Here is a 21,517-nt window from a genome sequence, read left to right on the forward strand (position 1 = left end):
TTTGTGAGCGTTGTTCAATGTCTTTTATTCAAGCTTAAAATTATAAAGTTATAACAAGAGGGGCAGGAAAGCCACATCTGTACCATTCGCCTCCATTGTTTAAAATGCTTAAATGCCACACAAAAAAACAGCAATGGCGCACTCTATGACATCACTTCCATTGGCTCCGATTTTTACACGGACAGACCGTTAGAGAGTAGAGTTTAAGAAATTAGACGTCCCTCTCCTCTGTGTAATAAAATATCTGGACAAGAGGTACACTAGTGTGGCCGACGTGCTGTATAGTATAATAAATTGAACGTTTAAAGCCATTATCATAGTAGGCTTACTGTATAGTAGGCTAGTAAGGTAGTTATAGTAGGCTAATATAGATACTAGGGCTGCCAAACGATTAAAATTTTTAATCGAGTTAATCACAGCTTAAAAATTAATTAATCGTAATTAATCGCAATTCAAACCATCTATAAAATATTTGTAAATTATTGTTGGAATGGAAAGATAAGACGGATATATTCATTCAACACACTGTACTTGTTTATTATAACAATAAATCAACAAGATGGCATTAACATTCTGTTAAAGCGATCCACGGATAGAAAGATATGTAGTTCTTAAAAGATAAATGTTAGTACAAGTTATAGAAATTTTTATATTAAAACCCCTCTTAATGTTTTCGTTTTAATAAAATTTGTAAAACTTTCAAACAAAAAATAAACTAGTAGCTCGCCATTGTTGATGTCAATAATTACTTACACAATGCTCATGGGTGCTGAAGCCTATAATAGCAGTCGCACTCAAGCGCCAGCAGAAGGCGGCAAAACGCCATAAAACACAATTAACAAGTGGGCATTTCACTGTACTGTCATTTAAATCTGTCTGAGCAGGGCATGATAATTGCGTCAAATATTTTAACGTGATTAATTTAAAAAATTAATTACCGCCCGTTAACGCGATAATTTTGACAGCCCTAAAAATTTGTAAAACTTTCAAACAAAAAATAAACTAGTAGATCGCCATTGTTGATGTCAATAATTACACAATGCTCATGAATGGTGCTTAACCCCATAAAATCAGTCGCACCCAAGCGCCAGCAGAGGGCGAAAAAACACAAGTAACAAATGGACATGACACTGTCATTTTAATCTGTTTGAGCGGGACATGTGCGTTAATTGCGTCAAATATTTTAACGTGATTAATTTAAAAACCTAATTACCGCCCGTTAACGCGATACTTTTGACAGCCCTAATAGAAACATACAGCATGTGTTTCCTTCATTTTAAATCTTATATAAGGCTTTTAATTTTTTTGTGGCTACAGACATATTTGTTTGGGGTTTTTTTTTTGGTCCAATATGGCTCTTTCAATATTTTGGGTTGTCGACCCATGCCTTAAGCTAATGATAACTTTTCAATTGAGGTCCACTGTCCATGAAAGGGTTAAGCACATGGGAATGGGGGAAAAAAAATTAAACTTTCACAAGTTGTAAGGACTTCATATTTGGAGACAACACCCAATTTGTAACAAAAACAACCATTTTGTTATGAAACACTCACCCGTTTGCCTAGGATGACCATCAACAAGCAGCCGCCTATTGTGGCTGCCATCATGATGTAACACACTTTTACACGCATTTTGTTTCTGGCGGCGTCGAGCGTTTCAAACCTGTGGTACAGAGTACAGACACACAGAATGCAAGTCATTTGAGAAGTATTCTCGTGAGTGACCTCTAGCCTCCCCACGCTGACAGATTTCCATCATTGCGACGGAGGACTTTAACCCCTCGTCTTGACTGTATCAGTCCGTAGCGTTGAAAATAAGACGAGTTCCTCGTTATAGAAGAAATCCGACCTTCTAGCCAGACCGCCGGAATCGCTTCAACGACCCGGGCCGGCGAGATCCTGAAAATCCGGCCAGAAGGCCAAATTCCGCACGTTCACCTTAGTCTTAGCCCTTTGTTCTGACTCCCATTTTGAAAGGTTTAACGAAGGCTCACCGAGAACAGGTTGATTATAAATTTAAATTTTTAAATAAATAAATGTATTCGGGTTGACAGCGATCAAACAGAAAGCTGAAAAAGACGCAGACTCAGGCGAGGAGGCAAACTCGTTCCAAGGTCACCATATCGCATGTCAACAAAAGGTTCCCGAGAAAAAATGACAACGCTTAGTTAAACATTCAATCTTTTGAAGGCTCTCGCGGGGCGGGCCGTGGGCAGGAAGAAGGGTGTGTTTGGGATTATTGTCTGTTTGTGGATTGGACAGGAGGATTCGGGAGTTACTGTTGTCAGGGCAACGAGGGTTGTGGATTTTGCCACCTCAGCGTCAAAGGAGCTCTTGGAGTCCTATCAGTCGTGTTATCCATTGGATATCGGGATTTCTCCGGTGTTCCTCGAGAATTGGACAGGGCGTCCCGCTATTTGTTCTGGCCTGTCCGGGAGAATTGATTGCGAGAGTTGGTGGTGCAGACGTGGGCTTGTCGGCGTCAATCTTGCTCATGACGCATACGTTGGGCTTCCGTGATAAGAAGGCGTTGCTTTTATGCCCTATATTCTGCTGGTTATCCTTAAACTATGGTATAAGTGCTATTTATTTAATATTGGATATGTTAGAGTAATACAAACAGTAAATACAAGAAACGATTGATTGATTGTATTAGGTGTGTTAGAATAATGAAAACACTTAGATAGTGCCTACAAGAAAAGGTACAATGTACATTCATTATTCCTAAAAAATGTCTCCCCTTGTGCCAATTAAAAAAAAAACAATGAAAAAAACTAGGGCTGTCAAACGATTAAAATTTTTAATCGAGTTAAACACAGCTTAAAAATTAATCAATCGTAATTAATTGCAATTCAAACCATCGGTAAAATATGCCATATTTTTCTGTAAACTATTGTTGGAATGAAAAGATAAGACACAAGACGGATATATACATTCAACATACTGTACACAAGTACTGTATTTGTTTATTATAACAACAAATCAAGAAGATGGCATTAACATTATTAACATTCTCTTAAAGCAATCCCTGGATAGAAAGACTTGTAGTTCTTAAAAGATAAATGTTAGTACAAGTTATAGAAATGTTATATTAAAACCCCTCTTAATGTTTTCGTTTTAATAAAATTTGTAAATTTTCAATCAAAAAATAAACTAGTAGCCCGCCATTGTTGATGTCAATAATTACACAATGCTCATGGGTGCTTAAGCCCATAAAATCAGTCGCACCCAAGCGTCAGCAGAGGGCGACAAAACCCAAAAAAAACACAAGTAACAAGTTGGCGATGCACTGTGCTGTCATTTTAATCTGTTTGAGCGGGGCATGTGTGTTAATTGCGTCAAATATTTTAATGTGATTCATTTTAAAAAATTAATTACCGCCCGATAATTATAAATAATAATAATAATATAAATAAATACCGCGATAATTTTGTCAGCCCTAATATTATATATATATTTTTTAATTTCATTCAGAAGTGTTGACTTTTTTATAGAAAATATTCATTTTTGTTCTTGTTCTTCTAAATAATGTTGAGCTACTTGAGCTGCGACTGCAGGTTTAAGTTCTAGTTATATTAATTTTATTTAAAATATTTGTTATTTATTTTTTGTTATTTTATTTACTTATTTTAACATTATAGTCATGTTGATGGTCTAATTTGCGAATATATTCAGAAAAATAAAATAATTCCGTTCAATGGAAAAAAGTTTTTTTTTTTTTTTTTAAATCTCAAAATAACACATTTTACAGCTATAATTGCAATATCGTGATACCTTGAAACCGCGGTATTTTTGCTGACGGTTATCATAACGTCAAAATCTCATACCGGCACATGCCTAGGTATAAGTGCTATTTATTTAATATTGGGTGTGTTAGAGTAATACAAACAGTAAATACAAGAAACGATACTATTCCCTGATTGATTGTATTAAGTGTGTTAGAATAATGAAAACACTTAGATAGTTCCTACGAGAAAAGGTACAATGTCCTTCACTATTCCTTAAAAAATGGCTGGTCTCCCCTTGTGCCAATTAAAAAAAATAAACCACACCACTACTTTGACATACGTCAGAGCATCCAATCAAACGCATCTGTGCTCTCCAGTTAAAAGAGCTAACCTTTGATGCTACTACCCGTGGACGAAATACAGACAAATTGAATGAGCCCACTTACGATACCAGCTCAGGGATCTGCTCGGCAGTCTTGTAGCGTCCCGTCCACAGCAGCATTTTTCTGTCGAAATTCGAGGGTCTGTAGCCTGGGATTTTGAAGCCCAGATTGGGGGAGGCTGCAAAAAAAAACAATGCCGGCGGTGTACATCACCAATTTCATGATAATACGATACAGTTTTTGTTGCTGAAACATTTGACGCAATTGAATGAAAAAAAAAAGAGAAAAAAAAACATTCTTTTGAACTGAAGCGCATAGCTAAAACATGATGTAGTGGATCAATGTTTTGCATTTTTATTAGGGCCGTCAAAATGATCGCGTTAACGGGCGGTAATTAATTTTTTCAATTAATCACGTTAAGATATTTGACGCAATTAACACACATGCCCCGCTCAAACAGATTAAAATGACAGCACAAAGACATGTCCACTTGTTACTTGTGTTTTTTGTCTCCCTCTGCTGGCGCTTTGGTGCGACTGAATTTATGGGTATATGCACCATGAGCATTGTGTAATTATTGACATCAACAATGGCGAGCTAATAGTTTATTTTTTTGTTTGAAAATTTTACAAATTTTATTAAAACGAAAACATTAATAGGGGTTTGAATATAAAATTTCTATAACTTGTACTAACATTTATCGTTTAAGAACTACAAGTCTTTCTATCCATGGATCGCTTTAACAGAATGTTAATGTTAATGCCATCTTGTGGATTTATTATTATAATAAACAAATACAGTACTTATGTGCAGTATGTTGAATGTATATATCCGTCTTGTGTCTTATCTTTCCATTCCAACAATAATTTACAGAAAGAATGGCATATTTTATAGATGGTTTGAATTGCGATTAATTACGATTAATTAATTTTTAAGCTGTGATTAACTCGATTAAAAATTTTAATCGTTTGACAGCCCTAATTTTTATCCATTTTCATTGGATGGTTGCTGAATCAATTCATGTTTCATTCCAAACTGATGTATCGTTAAACAACACGCGTATCGTTGTTGGTGTGGTGTGTTACTTTGTGCTGGAGGAGCCGCTGGAGGCTCTGCTTTGACCTCCTGTAGTTTGTTGCACATCCCCCTTAGGCTCCGCTCTTGTAAGAAGTACCTTGAACCTGTGCAGAAATTTAAATTAATTCATTAAATTAATTCATGAGTATCCTCGTAGTAGAGCAGGGCGGTAAACCGAAAATTTACCGTTTCCGAAATTCTTCACAATGACCGACGTCATTTTGACCATGTCGGTAAATTCCGTAATTTAATAAAACAAGAAAATAAAGTCTTTTCATCCCGCTTTGATTCTGTTGTTCAGCTATGTTCATTCCCCTTTAAGAAAGCAGTCAGTGTGCTTACGTATAGAGTCACGTGGTTTTCAGGAAGCCAAACAAACAAAAGCCCAGTAGGCTAGCGCTACAAGCGAACGTGATGGAGTCGGGCTTAAAGCGGTAATGTGAACTAAGGTTGGCCAACCACGTTTTTGAATAATATCAATGGCTAAACAATTATAAGCATTTTTTTTTTTTTTTAACGCAACCCTTCCAGATTCTTTGTTTAACCCATAGCAACACCCTTGACAACGAAAATGCTTTTCTTCGACAATCTTCGGAAATTACGTCACACCGGGAAGTGCGAGGGAAGTCCGCCATAGAACAGTATTGTTTGTTGCACTGATGCCACGGCAGTGTGTGGCGATGTTTTGTTTCTCACTCAAACGAAAAGTTGTATGAGTGGCCAAAGGATGGCAGGGCACGTAAATGGACATCTTTCGTTCGCACGAAGCGAATGAATTTCCCGCCATCATCGAGTAATGTTCTCTGCTGCAAACACTTTGAAGATGCCTGCTTCCTTAACCGGTCTGCTTATGATCAAGGATTTGCCAAAAAGTAAGTGTGATTTTTGGATAGATGACTGATGACTTTGTCAAAGCAGAGCTGTCAACTGTTGTGGAATGAACCGTATAAGCAAGCGACGTTAGCCGAAAGTTAACTCGTGGCAATCCCCGATCATAGTTGTTGTTGCGTTCGCTAGGTTAAGCGTGTTTAAATTGTACGTCATCTACGATCTTGTCCGAAAGGGTTTATCCACTGTCAGTCGGGTAAGGGGTGTGGATGTGCATATCAGCGGTCAGCGTCGCGGTAATTCACGGTTCATTCATTCATTCATTGACAGCCCTAGTTAATGTTGCTAATCAATTTGAATTCATTATTATTTATTGATTTTTATCAAATTTTAATTTTCAGTATCAAACGGTCAAAAAATGTGTCGAGTGTTATTTTACACCATTGATTTGCTGTTTTTTTGTTGTTGTTTTTTTTACGCTTTATTGTAAGTTGATCTATATTACTTTTTTCTTTTAATATTAAAAAGAGCAATGCTATGCAGATGTGTACTTACAATAATAATATTAAAAAATAGTAATAATAATAATTTTATATACAAATGATAATACAGTATATTTATAGTAGCGGCAGAGTTGGGGGGGCGCGGAACATTTACGTCTTCCTGTGGGGGGCATAACATAAAAATAATTGAGAAGCACTGAGTTAGGGTTTTGCTGTTTATTTTTTTTCTTAAAATGCCCTCATGTTCAAAAAATTTCTTCCCCCAGAAAATTGAGATTTTACGCTTTCCAATGATGTATCACACATGCATATAGGACAATTTTGAAATTTGGCCAAATTGGGGGGCTCAGAGCGGAACTTCAAGTCACCTGAGTGTTTTCCGCCACATGGATTTATAAAAGAACACATAGCTACACAAAAATTGTAAACATTTACAGGATAAAATACTGACAAATGAATTCCCAGCCGAGGGCGTGTGTCACTTTCTTTACAAAGTTGTCAACAAATAGAACTTAGTGATTTTTAGTTGGCGTAAAGCAAATACTCAAATACTGTACAAGGTGTGTTAGTTACATTAGTCCACCTCTGTTAAGTTGAGTAGTTACCGAAAACAACAAGTAATCACTCACTAGCCAACCATAGCGAAGAACGTATTAAAATTCATACGAACCCAAAATGTTTCCAAACGAAAGTCGGCTTCTGATGAAATTCATTTTGTTATTTTTGCGCCTCTGTTGCTGTTGAGACTTGCATGTAAACAGAGCTGCCGTCCGAGTCCGCCGCTACTGAAAGTCAAACTAGTAGCCTTTAGCCTAGCGCCGCAGAGGACCCTATTTTGACACCTTTTGTCCGTGTTCTTCGCCTGATGGAAAAAAAGCCAGCGTTTCGATCAAATTTGTTGATAAGGCTCGCTTGTTTCCATAACCATACTACATATAAAATATAGTTTAGTCCAAATATTTTATTCTATTGATTCAAAGTTGGATGATAATGGCGAGAAAGACAACAACAACAACAAAAAAAACTGGCTCGGCGTTGAACACCCTTATGCGAGAGGACCGCGCGGTCCACAATGGCGGCGCCCGGTGGAACATTGAACTGTGAGGACTTTTCGATGTTTCAGGTAGTTCGGACAATTTTATTCTTTTGCTCTCGTAGGTTTTATCGCTCTAGACGCATTTAAAGGATACAGCAGGTCGAAATAGTTGAAGGTTTTCTTCATTGTTTGTCTTTTCCCCTCTTACACGCATGTCACCGACACTTTCTAGTTACAGTTTGAGTTGAATTTCAATCTAATTGACGTACTTGAGACGAGTTTTAACAGACGGATCCTTGCAATTCTAGTATTTTGTCATAATATTACTGTGGCATATTTTGAGATGACTGCAGTGTAGCAGTATCTCGTCAACATCTTGATTCAAAACCTTTGGTTTTCGGTATGACTTTGGCCTTTTTACGCTTTGTCTTGAGTTCAATCCCAAACTTTTTTAACTTTCTTAGTCTTTTGTACAAAATGCTTTGAATGCATCGGTTTGGGAGTGATAGTTACATTTCATACTGGAGTATACCGTAATTGCGCACCTGACTATAAGGCGCCACCCACCAAATTTGGCACGAAGTGCACGAACACGGCATTTGTTCATAGATAAGCCGCGTTGGACTATAAGCTGCAGTAGCCCTCACTCTATGATATTTACACCAAAAGATATTAACCCATATTATTCTATTCTAACTGAGAACACTTTATTTGACAGTGGCATCATATGACTGTCATGAGACCAAATGAACCACCATGAAGCTTTGCAGCCAATTGGTTCAAAGCTTCGTGGTGGTTCATTTGGTCCTATGGCAGTCGTATGATGCCACTTCAATGCTACAAGAAGCTTCATTTGGTCATCAAACGAATACTCGAGTTAATCGATTGATCGTTGCAGCACTACATTAGACAATCATAATTATGACATGACACTGTCATGAGCATTAATAAATGCCTATAACAGATGTAATTTAGTGTTATTTGGCAAATGATCTCACTTTTTAATAGATATAAAAGATCCAAGCTGGGCATAAATTTAGTTAGTGACATAATTTGCTGGATGACCCTTAATCACATCTGTCATAAGCGTTCAGTAATGCCCATGATAGTGTCTTATGACGCCGCTGTCAAATAATGTGTTAGCTATTTACCCAAATAAATCAATTTTTGCACTGGACTATAAGCCGCAGGATTTAAAAAAAAAAAAAAAAAAGTAGCGGATTATAGTCTAAAAATTACGGTATGTACTATTTGACTCAGGGGCCACTGTAGTACTAGAGTTTTTAGTTCTGTTTTGTGTCTGTAGGTTTTTTTTTTTTTTTTTTTTTTTTTTTTTTTTTTTTTTTTTTTTTTTTTTTTAAATATGTTGTTTTGATGACTCTTTGTGTGTCTTTCAGGAGGTGCTAAAGCTAATGCGCACCATGGATGATCGGATCGTCCACGCCCTGAACACCACTGTGCCCACAGTCTCCTTTTCGGATAAAGTAGACGCTACGCAAACTTGCAAGCAACTGTATGAATCGGTAAGTGCCAAAGGATGTACAGTGAACCTTCAGTTTAATGGCCCTGCAATTAATACAGTGTATCACAAAAGTGAGTACACCCCTCTCTTTTCTGCAGATATTTAAGTGCTGTATATCTTTTCACGGGACAACAGTGACAAAATGACACTTTGACACAATGAAAAGTAGTCAGTGTGCAGCTTATATAATACAGTTCATTTATTTTCCTCTCAAAATATAGCCATTAATATCTAAACCCCTGGCAACAACAGTGAGTACACCTCTATGGAAAAATGCACATCCCTAAATGTCCAAATTGAGTACTGCTTGTCATTTTCCCTCCAAAATGTCATGTGATTCGTTACAGGAGTGCTGTCAGCATCGCTGCGGGGATTGAAGAGGTGGGGTGTCAGCCTGCTCAGACCATATGCCACACTCTATATCAAATTGGTGTGCATGGCTGTCACCCCAGGAGGAAGCCTTTTCTGAAGACGGTACACAAGAAAGCCCGCAAACAGTTTGCTGAAGGCATGTCAAAAAAGCACATGGATTACTGGAACCATGTCCTACGGGCGGGCTGTCTTGTGTACCGTCTTGTTTTACGAAATTTACGGGTTCGCGGTGAGTCAGTAACAGGCACACTTTTGCAAAATAGACAATGTTTATTTATGATTATTGCAGAGTTCAAAATGCTTATTGAGTACAATCCCACAAAAAAGCAAGCAATACAGACATCAAAACAAGCATAACTAGTGGTAACGATAACGCTAGATCTAGATTGTCACTTCTAATATCCCTGCGCTACCGTCTAAGCACAAATATTCCTCTAAGAATAAAAAGAACTCTTACCGTGACAAAGGGCGGAGAGCCAGACGCCCCGATCAGAGTCAGAAAAGGAATAAAACCAAGCGATACGTACGTCATCCGTTGGCGGACTCTGGGGAGGTTAGGAAATTTCCCGACTCTTCTAGGCGCGCTGACGTGGGAGCACGGATGGCCAGCCCCTGCTCCCAGGAAAACGCACCAGTTGCCCAGGGATTCCCTCCCAGTGGTGGTTTGTTGTACAACCCAGGCGAAAAGTAGTGTGAGAAACAAGTTATCTCGTGAGATTCCCTCCCCGTTATGGTATGAGATTCCCTCCCAGTTGAGGTTCACAGACGCCAAAGTAGCGTGCAAAAGAAGTTATCTCGTGAGACTCCCTCCTAACTGTGGAACCCAAGTGCCAAAGTAGTGTGAAAAACGGGCGTAGAAGTAAACAAGGAGAAGTTGTCACAGAGGCAATCATACATCACAAATGCATAATGTGCTTCACTTAAGGCATAATGTGCTAATTCACTTCGGGTCACCTAATATTTTCCCCCATCACGTCTTCAGAAGAGGCTTCCTCCTTGGGTGACAGCCATGCACCCCAATTTGATGTAGAGTGCGGCGTATGGTCTGAGCACTAACAGGCTGACCCCCCACCTCTTCAATCTCTGCAGCAATGCTGACAGCACTCCTGTAGCGAGTCACATGACATTTTGGAGGGAAAATGACAAACAGTATTAAATTTGGACATTTAGGGTCCGGAGGTACGTTTTATCAATTGGGTGTACTCACTTTTGTTGCCAGGGGTTTAGATATTAATGGTTATATTTTGAGTTATTTTGAGGGGAAAATAAATGAACTCTATTACCGTATTGGCCCGAATATAAGACGGTGTTTTTTGCATTGAAATAAGACTGAAAAAGTGGGGGTCGTCATATATTCGCGGTCCCAACATTATACCCATTCTCGACGCTAGATGACGCCAGATATCATTGAAGTGATGTTCTGTCATGACAGATCTCAGCTACTCTCAAGTTTAACCAGTTTGCATTATTTTATTGCAATGTTTTTCCTTATTCAGATTTGTTTCAAGATAAGCGTTAGACTTCACTTTGAGGGTTAATGCAGTTATTGCAATTTTGTTGTTTTATCACAGTTGATTGGTTTATTTACATTTTAAAAACTAGAAGCCATTCATTTATGAATGTGAAGGCACTTTACATATTTAAATGTTCAGATATTAAGATTTGAATGAGGCAAAATAACATGCTTTTTCTCTCTCAAATATATTGTTATAACCATTTTTTTTTCAGGTGTACTGTAATTATTTTCTGTATAAAAATTCATTTGTTGTTCAAAAAGTCTTTTTTTCAAACTTGAGTTTTGAAAAAGAGGGGGTCGTCTTATAATCAGGGCCGTCTTAAATACGGGCCAATACGGTATATAAGCTGCACACAGACTACTTTTCATTGTGTTAAAGTGTCATTTTGTCAGTGTTGTCCCATGAAAAGATATACTTAAATATCCGCAGAAATGCGAGGGGTGTACTCACTTTTGTGATATATGTACAGTGGGGAGAACAAGTATTTGATACACTGCCAATGGGAAAACCCATTGGCAGTGTATCAAATACCAAATTGCTTACCTTTTGGGTTTGCATGTCTGCAACGGACTCACACAATATACTGTACGTCAGGGTTCCTTCTCACTGGCTGCATTGGAAATGAATATTTTACTTTATAATTGATTCGTAGTTTGACTTTGCTTTACATTTTGTTTCTTTTCCTGTCAGGCTTTTGTCTTCCCTCCCTTCTTTCCCTGTCTACTTATCTTGTGTATTGGGCCCAAACCATTTACAATCACCCGGTCAGTAGAATGTTTTCAGGTCACCGTTTTTAGGTCTTTACAATATTCAATTCAATTTTATTTGTATAGCCCTAAATCACAACAAGGTTGTCTCAAAGGGCTTTGCAGAGGCAACATAATACACAGTCAGAAACAGCAAATGAAGTAAACAAAGATGAATAAATAAAGTTCAAGTCCTGTGCATCCCCCATCCTTGGACCCTCCATGTCGGCAAGGAAAAACTCCAAAAACTCTGGGTGACTACTGATGAAGAGACTAGTTACCTAGATATTAAAATTGGAAAGTAGAAATAAAGTAAGACAAGTGGTAGGTAGAGTGAGAAAAAGGAGATAGAACTCAGTGGCTGTACTTCCCCCAGCATGATAGCTTCTAGTGCAGCTTAGACTGAACTGTGAGTCTAATCCGACTTCAACTAGCCTGAACATAAGTTTTGTCAAATAGGAATGTTTTTAATCTAATCTTAAATGTGCAGAGTGTCTCGGCTTTTTTAATATTAGCTGGAAGCTGATTCCATAAAAGAGGGGCTTGGTGGCTAAAGGCTCTAGCTCCGACAGTACTTTTAGAAACCCTGGGAACTACCAGTAGACCTGCATTCTGGGAGCGTAGTGTTCTGTTGGGGTGGTATGGAACCAGAGCATCGGTGAGATAAGATGGCCCCAACCCATTAATGGTCTTAAATGTAAGACGAAGGATTTTAAAATTAATTCTAAACTCGACTGGAAGCCAGTGAAGGGCCTGGAGCACAGGGGGTGATGTGCTCTCTTCTGTTAGTTCCTGTTAAGTCTTGCTGCTGCGTTTTGGACTAGCTGAAGACCTTTTAGAGAACTTTTGGGACAAGCTGCAAGTAGGGAGTTACAGTAATCCAATCTAGGTGTAACGAACGCGTGAATGAATTTTTCTGCATCGTTTTTAGATAAAATATTTCTAATTTTGGCTATGTTGCACAGGTGAAAAAAGGCCGTTCTGCAGGTTTGTTTAATATGAGCTTTACGATAAGTCTGGGTCATATTGAAATGGTAAGCTAGTCTACATGAAGTTTTATCTTTGTCTTAGCACTGTAACTCACCATTATTGCTTCAATTACTTTATATTTTAATTTACACTTGTTATGTTGTGGATCTTTACCCCATCGATTTGCTAATTTACGGGCAGGGAAAGAGTGGTTCTGGTTCACAGGAGGCTCATATTTGAATTCCTTGCGAATGCAGATGATGGAGGCACATCTCAGCCGGGACAAAGCTATCAAGTCGTGCATCACGCACACGTCCGAAGTGGTGGGGCAACTGCGGGAGGCGAGAGCCAAGGATGGCGCCGACGTGGCTCTTATCAAGCAGCTCCGGAAAGAGCAGACCAAAGTAGGTTTTTCCCCCCTTAAAGTCTTTCCTCTCACGGCCCGGTTAATACATTCGTTCTTGTTTTCTCCAGCTAAAACTCATGCAGTCCGAGCTGAACGTGGAGGAAGTTGTCAACGATAGGAGTCTAAAGGTATCAAATGATATCAACCAATCTTGCGTTAACAGCAAATTGGACACCATGACCATGTGAAAAACAGACTCTGATAATTGACCAACTGACTGAGGAAAATAAATTCTTTAAAGATCAAACAATACCATTTTCAGTTTTTTCATTTCTCATACTTAAGGTATATCTATGATAAGAGTATTTTTAAGTAGGAGAATTTGCACAATTAGTGGCTGACCAAACACTTTTTTGCCTCACTTTGTTCCAGGTTTTTAATGAACGGTGCAGAATTCACTACACGCCTCCCAAGGTGAAGTGATCCCTTTTTCCATCCAAATGACTGAGGCCGATCCAAAAACTGTGACCATCTTTGGGACTGCTATAAAGTCTCCTGGTTTCCCCTTCAGTTCACTCATTCCTGTTATTGTGTGTTTTAGACTGTCATCCTTCCATCCAAGCGTGTGCCATGAGTTGATAACAAACACTGAACAAAAAAAAAAATCAAAAAACAATACAGTATATTGAAATGTTTTGAAGGCAAATCCTAGTATGCATGATGTATTTCATTCAAAGTACCACCAGAGGGCAGTCTGCTGACAAAAGGTCTGGCATGCTTTTTTTCCAACGAGGATGCCATGGAACACAAGTGTACTGCAGTTGTCTCGAGGTTTTTCTTCAATCTGTCATCAATATATTTTTGTTTTTCTAGCTCTGTTAGTTGAAAACGGTGACAGACAGAACAATGGAAGAAGATCGTTGCAATTCATACAGAATAAGTCCATCTGGTGGTGATATTTTTCTAATGTAAACTGGAAACCGTGACTCAATAAAGGTTGGGAAACTATCCTGCACCACAAAGCCATGTCACTAATTAATCATAAGCACCTCTTGAACAGCTACACGCAGTAATGTAAAGGAATAAACATTAAGCAAAATGTAAGATGGTCATATTAATGATTAAATGCCCTAACATTTCGATCGACATTAAAGAAGTGCCCTACTACTACTACTGCGCATACTCGCACTGGTACCTCGTGTATGCGTACTCGCACTAGTACTGCGCGTACTCGCACTAGTACTATGCGAACGCGCACTAGTACTACATGTATCCATACTTTCACTAGTACTACGCGCATTTTCACTATTACTACGCGTATGCGTACTAGTAATACGCGTACGTACTCACACTAGTACTACACGTACTAGTACAGCGCGTACTCTCACTAGTACAGCGCGTACTACCCGCACTAGTACTACGCGTACGCGCACTAGTACTACCCGCACTAGTACTACGCGGACTAGGACTACATGTATCCGTACTTTCACTATTACTACGCATATGTGTACTAGTAATACGCGTACGTACTCACACTAGTACTAGGCGCACTAGTACTAGGCGCACGCGGCGCACTAGTACTAGGCGCACTAGTACTAGGCGCACGCGGCGCACTAGTACTAGGCGCACGCGGCGCACTAGTACTAGGCGCACGCGGCGCACTAGTACTAGGCGCACGCGGCGCACTAGTACTAGGCGCACTAGTACTAGGCGCACTAGTACTAGGCGCACTAGTACTAGGCGCACTAGGCGCACGCGGCGCACTAGTACTAGGCGCACGCGGCGCACTAGTACTAGGCGCACGCGGCGCACTAGTACTAGGCGCACTAGGCGCACGCGCACTAGGCGCACGCGCACTAGTACTAGGCGCACTAGTACTACGCACACTAGTACTACGCGCACTAGGCGCACTAGTACTACGCGCACTAGTACTACGCGCACTAGGCGCACAGTACTAGGCGCACTAGTACTACGCGCACGCGCACTAGGCGCACGCGCACTAGGCGCACGCGCACTAGTACTACGCGTACGCGCGCTAGTACTGCGCGTACGCGCGCTAGTACTGCGCGCACTAGTACTACACGTATCCGTACTTGCACTAGTACTACGCGTACTTTCACTATTACTATGCGTATGCGTACTAGTAATACGCACACGTACTCACATTAGTACTACACGCGCACTAGTACTACGCGCAACAGTCCTACGCGTACGCACAATAGTACTACGCGTACCCATACTTGCACTAGTCATAAGTGTAGTTTCACTATTACTACGCGTACCCGTACTTGCACTAGTACTACGCGTACTTGCAGTAGTACCACGCGTACCCGTTCTTGCACTAGTACTACCCATACTTGCACTAGTACTGCACGTACGCGTACTTGCACTAGTTTTAAGCGTACTTGCACTAGTACTACTACACGTACTTGTGCTAGTACTACTACGCGTACTTGCACTACTACTGTGACAATCTTATTCTATGTTGCGGCACTGTTGTTGGATCTATGTTGCAATTGTTTGGGATTCAGATGGCCGCTGCTACCAAAAACAGCTCAGCGCTATAGCCGGACCGTTAGCTTGAAGTTCGCCAAATACTATAAATAAAAATGTTGAACACGGCACTCCAAGCCTTTCATATAGTCAAGACGAGATATAACAACAACTACTACGCGCACGCATACTTGCACTACAAATCCGTCATCAGCCAGTTACAAAACCTGCAAAGCCTAAACCGTAAAGAAGGCCTCAACTGTCAAGAAAAAAAAGAAGTGTTTAGCAACTTTAGGCACACCCTATGTGGGAGTCAGGATACATGGACAGCCTCACCCTCCGACATAGTACTGACCCTCCTCTTTGCAATTCCTCCCTAAATGACAAATATCGGTGTTCCACTCGCCCCAAAACAGAGGGGGGGTAAAGTAGCTACTAATTTTACTCAAGTAAAAGTGTTATTTGAAAACAATATTACAAAAGTAAAAGTCAGACTTCATGGTAAGTGCTTCCATACAACATTGTTTTCATACTTGCCATTTATTTTACAGATCATTTAGCCTTAAAAATGATGCCTTGTATTATTTTTAAAGGATGTCGATGCAAATATTGCACACATGAACTGGAATCCAATTATTTCTCATGGAGAAAATCGATTCATGATATGAGCACATTCATGTTATGAGTTTGCTTGTATCTTGAGGGTCCACTATCTATAGCTACTATTGAGGTGAAAGGTTGTTTTGATTGTAGAGCATGTGTGCATGCCAGTATTTGCCTTTTGTATAATACATAAGGTGAAATGAACATAGTTGAGAGGGTGTTGCTGGTATTTGAGTAAGAGAATGACTGATAGATGAGTTGGTGACAGCAAGGGTGTGTGTGTGTAGGTGTGTGAGTGGGGGTTTACTGGTAGGTCATGTGGGTGTAAATTAAACATATTACACATTATTTAATAATGTGAAAATAGGTGTTTTGTAAAAATCTTATATCATGATGACAGGGGGTGGAGGGGTTATATTGAGGTGGGTAGCGTAGCCAAAGATTTGACTCAAGTAAGAGTGGCGTTATTTCAAAATAAGACTTACTCATGGAAAAGATAAGTCAACGACTGACCAACCAAAAGAATGTTTCATTACAAAACCATTGGGGTCGGAATGTGGAAATACTTAGGTTTAATTAACGACACGCCCCCACAAGAGACTAATACAGCTCCGCAGTCAATGTCGCATTATAAAAGCGCTCATTTAATTCTCTGGCTCGGTTATCTTATCCATCGACTCGATAAGCGCCAAGATGATGCAGCCCGGAGGACTCGGAGATGCTCAACATGTCACAGTCGACATTCAGAAAATCTGCGACACTGTGAGTACCGTACTTACGTTTCTACTTGGTTTAGGTCAACGTTGCTGTAAAACCCCAAAAAATGACTTTCAGATGAAATCCAAGGCCGAGCAAAGAACCTGCAAGAAATACGGCGTCTTTGTTGCCAAGCTTTACAAAGTACAGGTAGTTGCTGGGACCAACTACTTCATTAAGGTGAGCGCAGGATCCCTCACTCATTAATTATATTACTTGTCTGCCTTATTGTATTTTTGGGTTAGGGTGCTTAAATGTTTCATCCAGAACTAAATTCTTCATTTAAATCTCAATTTTGTATCAAAATCTGAAATATTACGATAAATAAAAAAGTTAATTCGTTGAAATCAGGGGTCAGCAACCCGCGGCTACGGAGCCGCATGTTGGCTCTTTGATCCCTCTGATTTGGCTCAGTTTTGAAAAAAATAAAACAAAAATATTTCATTAAAACTAGGGCTGTCAGAATTATCGCGTTAACGGGCGGTAATTAATTTTTTTAATTAATCAGGTTAAAATATGTGACGCAATTAACGCACATGCCCCGCTCAAACAGATTAAAATGACAGCAGTGTCACAATGTCCACTTGTTACTTGTGTTTTTGGGAGTTTTGTCGCCCTCTGCTGGCGCTTGGGTGCGACTGATTTTATGTGTTTAAGCTCCCATGAGCATTGTGTAATTATTGACATCAACAGTGGCGGGTTACTCGTTTATTTTTTGATTGAAAATTTTACAAATTTTATTAAAACAAAAACATTAAGAGGTGTTTTAATATAACATTTCTATAACTTGTACTAACATTTATCTTTTAAGAACTACAAGTCTTTCTATCCAGGGATTGCTTTAAGAGAATGTTAATAATGTTAATGCCATCTTGTTGATTTATTGTTATAATGAACAAATACAGTACTTATGTACCGTATGTTGAATGTATATATCCGTCTTGTGTCTTATCTTTCCATTCCAACAATAATTTACAGAAAAATATGGCATACTTTATAGATGGTTTGAATTGCGATTAGTTACGATTAATTAATTTTTAAGCTGTGATTAACTCGATTAAAATTTTTAATCGTTTGACAGCCCTAATTAAAACATATCATGGTACTTAGGAGATTTAAGAAAGGGACTGAGCTTCCCTAAAGTAAGCAAAACAAGTCACTATGTACCTTCTGAGTGACACCGTGACTTTACATAGTTGGTGAATTCATGATCTGTGTGAGTGTTCTGTGAATATACAGTAAGTGTATAACAAGTGAGCCTGACTCGATCCGCTTACTAAAAGTAAGCTAAAATAATTTGTTAAATCTCATAAGTACAACAATATAATATCTTCATTTCAAATGGCAAAACATGTGCGCGGTGCGCTCCCAGTGTTGTCTTTAATGTGGAAACTGGGTCGAAATGGCTTTTTGAGTGTTAAAGGTTGCCGACCCTGATTTAAATGGATTGGACGTCTTGTACTATCAATAACAGCCAACAAGCCACCAAAGAGGTGTAGTTATTTTCATTATTATTAATTTAGCTACTCAATTAAACACAGCAGTCAATGAAAACACTTGAATACAGGATAAATGTAGATTTTACTACTATTATCACCATTATTAATAAGGGTCACATATAGATCTACAAAATATAGATGCATTCATGGTTTGACTCTCTTTCCCCACTATCAAGATGTTTCATTTCAACTTTTTTTTTTTTTTTTTTTTTTAATGCTTCTGGCGAGCCATGAGTGATACGTTTATTGTACCGGTAGTTTGTTGTCCTGTTGAATAACAAACTCGCTTGCATGGACTCTATGAACAGATTTCCAAATCCTGAGATATCATTTGAAGTAGTGAGAGGCAACGACACAAATCAAAAACAAATCTGCACACACACACACAAATCCACTTTTAGCTCAGGACTTGTCTTGCCTGGTTGTCTTCACTTTTGGTCTTTGTTGACGTCATAATATTAAACTAGTTTGTGTAAAGCTTTCCTTACCACTGGCGTCGGTTACAGGTGCACGTGGGAGGAGACGACTACGTCCACATTTGCGTCCTACAAACTCTGCCACGTCAAGGGCAAGGGCCGGAGTTTGTCAGCATCAAGGAGCACATGAAAAAAGACGACGAAATCTTGCCCTTCTGAACGACACTAGCTTAGAGAAACCTCACCCGTCCATCAACAACAGTTTTACAAAAATGACCATTTTAACATGAGCTGCACTAATAAAAACTGATCATCTAATGATGTGTACTGCATGTTACATAAGCGTTAAATATATGCAAGGGCGTAGGTTTGCATAGGGACGGTAGGCACATAACACTATAACTTTTCAGGATTCTCAAATTGTCCCCGCCAACTTTTAAGCAACCTTATTTACATTAAATAAAGAGTTCAGTTACATTGATAATTTGGATGGTCTCTCCATATGTTGTAATATAATAGACCCTCCTATTATTAAGTGAATTATTTTCATTATGTTCGGACTTACATTTATCCCTTTTCACTTGCTGAATGTGCCGATCCATCCCGCCCCCCCCGCAAATGAACGTTTGGTTGGCTGCGAACATTTGGTTTGTTGATGACTCAAAGCCCCCCAGCCCATCACAAAGACAAGCATACTCACACAGGCCCAACAGATTCATGTCGACAACATGCCGTCTCCTCTGCCCACTTTGGAGAGGAGGGATATTAGTTTGTTTTTTGTTTTTTTTTCCGGCCAGCAGCAGCCACTGTAAATCATGTAAAAAGACGTCAATGTTGTGGAAGTAGGGGAAACACCACTAATTTTGCTACTGAAAGTCTGACCTGCATCAGAGTTAGCTTAACATTAAACTTGCTAACCTACAAAACTACTGCTGTCAGGCCAGCATCCACAAGGAACAACGAAGTCAAGCGAGCCGTCCCTTATTTGGATCATTGTTTGCGTTACGGTAATATTGTCCCTACCAATGTTGAGACCAAACCTACACCCTAGCTATGTTATACATGTACATGATATAATCTGTCTTAATTCAACAGTATTTAAATATGTGGAACAAGGGCGTAGGTTTGTATAGGGACGGTAGGGACATAACACTAGCAACTTTTCAGGATGCTGAAATTGTCCCCACCAACTTTTAAGCAACCATATTTGCATTATATGACTTCAGTTAGAAGGTAATTTAGATTGTCTTCCCATATGTTGTAAGGATAGAATATACCATTATTAATTCCCTGACTAAGAAGTTTTTTTTTTCATATTTAAGTTATTTAGACAGACCATTTTGAGTGGTCCTATGGCAAATGTTTTTTTTTTTTTTTTTTGCATTCCTGGATAGTTAAGAGATGATTCATAATTTTGTATTTCTTGTGTATATAATTTGTGTTGAAATATTCCAATTTAAATTTGCTAATAAAATCCAGACATTTATTCTAGATGTTTTCAAAATGTGTCTTTAGTAGTTTTTGAAAACAAAGGTTTAAATTGAACGGTGTATCACCTGAACCAATGCATATGCACTGCAAAAACCCACCTCCTTAAAATTGGAAGAAAAAAAAACCCTAAATTCCCTTGTTTTTAGTGTAAATCTACTACCAAAAAAAGTGAAATTATCTGCCAGTGCTTTAAGCAAATTTTACTCAGATTTCTTGAAATAAGACAAATAGTTAGCTGAAAATAATCATAACAGACTTATTTTAGGCAAAAGGTTTGTATATTTAATTAAAAAAAATAAACTTCTTGGTCATAAATGCTCTTAATTCAAGAAAGATATTGTTCAAAAGAGAGATGTCCCAATCGATCGGGTCCGATCACGTCATTTTCAAAGTATCGGAATCGGCAAAAAAATGTCAGACATGCCTTTTTTAAATATATGTATATTTTATGATTAAATCGTTTTCTAATTGTATTTACGTTACAGACATAATATGTTACACTCATCCAGAGTCTTTAATTTAGGCTTAAGGTAGGGTTATCAAATTTATCCCATTAAGGGCGGTAATTCATTTTTAAAAAAATTCTCACGTTAAAATATTTAACACAATTAACGCATGCCCTGCACGACCCATTCACGCATTGTCACGTTCAATCTGTAATGGCACTGTTTTCCCTATATATAGAGCTAAAAGGCAGCGTAAAATGCGTAGAGTGAATTTTGGCAGCCTTTGGAGCCTTTTTTTAATTGGTTAAAACCTTTCAATCCCTCTCCCAATATTTAGAAATATCGTGAGAAGCAATGTAGGGAAGAAAGGTAGTAATTGATCTTTTTCTTAACACCCTCTGTTATTTCCCGACGCAGAGAAGATATATGAATTGGTACCAGTACGCACAGTCATGGTTGCACTTCCCATCATGCATTTGGCATGAACAGTTAAAATGGCTACAGTATCATTTACTGAAAGCTCAACAAATACACTAGATAGCAATATTTAGTCACAATATACAAAGTCACATTTATCCTTTAAGAATTACAAGTCTTTCTATCAATGGATAATCTCAAAGAAAGAATGTTAATAATGTAAATGCCATCTTGAGGATTTATTGTCATTATAAACAAATACAGTACTTATGTACAGTATGTTGAATGTATATATTCATCCGAGTTTTATTCATTTTTTTCTTAATGCATTGCCAAAATGTATATGATCGGGAAAAATTATCGGGAATGA

At 38.7% G+C, this 21,517-nt stretch overlaps 3 protein-coding genes across 5 annotated transcripts in view; 2 read left to right on the plus strand and 1 right to left on the minus strand.

Annotated features, from left to right (window-relative positions):
* Window positions 1-7,344, minus strand: part of fam162a (family with sequence similarity 162 member A) — a 10,651-nt gene extending 3,307 nt beyond the window's left edge. The window contains exons 1-4 of the mRNA XM_057824913.1: window positions 7,189-7,344; window positions 5,196-5,291; window positions 4,174-4,288; window positions 1,554-1,662 (exon numbers count right to left, since the gene is read on the minus strand). Of these exons, the coding sequence (XP_057680896.1) occupies window positions 1,554-1,662; window positions 4,174-4,288; window positions 5,196-5,291; window positions 7,189-7,231 (363 nt within the window). The 5' untranslated portion in view covers window positions 7,232-7,344. The remainder of the gene's footprint in view (window positions 1-1,553; window positions 1,663-4,173; window positions 4,289-5,195; window positions 5,292-7,188) is intronic.
* mix23 (mitochondrial matrix import factor 23) lies at window positions 6,035-14,048 on the plus strand. Of its 3 annotated transcripts, none has more exons than XM_057824916.1 (6): window positions 6,035-6,059; window positions 8,952-9,077; window positions 12,938-13,084; window positions 13,155-13,214; window positions 13,459-13,500; window positions 13,628-14,048. In XM_057824916.1, the coding sequence occupies exons 2-6, from the start codon at window positions 8,967-8,969 to the stop codon at window positions 13,658-13,660; spliced, it is 393 nt and encodes a 130-aa protein (XP_057680899.1). In that variant the 5' UTR covers window positions 6,035-6,059; window positions 8,952-8,966; the 3' UTR covers window positions 13,661-14,048. The 3 variants fall into 3 exon arrangements, with proteins under 3 accessions (XP_057680899.1, XP_057680897.1, XP_057680898.1); XM_057824914.1 differs by lacking the exon at window positions 6,035-6,059 and adding an exon at window positions 7,547-7,641; XM_057824915.1 differs by lacking the exon at window positions 6,035-6,059 and adding an exon at window positions 7,547-7,641 and having other exon boundaries at window positions 13,459-14,048.
* Window positions 14,049-16,776: 2,728 nt separating this feature from the next.
* Window positions 16,777-20,458, plus strand: LOC130908787 (cystatin-A1-like). Its single transcript, XM_057824586.1, has 3 exons — window positions 16,777-16,884; window positions 16,957-17,058; window positions 18,884-20,458. The coding sequence occupies exons 1-3, from the start codon at window positions 16,816-16,818 to the stop codon at window positions 19,010-19,012; spliced, it is 300 nt and encodes a 99-aa protein (XP_057680569.1). The 5' UTR covers window positions 16,777-16,815; the 3' UTR covers window positions 19,013-20,458.
* The last annotated feature ends 1,059 nt before the right edge of the window (window positions 20,459-21,517 follow it).

The sequence above is a fragment of the Corythoichthys intestinalis genome, chromosome 20, assembly GCF_030265065.1.
Source record: "Corythoichthys intestinalis isolate RoL2023-P3 chromosome 20, ASM3026506v1, whole genome shotgun sequence".
Taxonomy (NCBI): Eukaryota; Metazoa; Chordata; class Actinopteri; order Syngnathiformes; family Syngnathidae; genus Corythoichthys; species Corythoichthys intestinalis.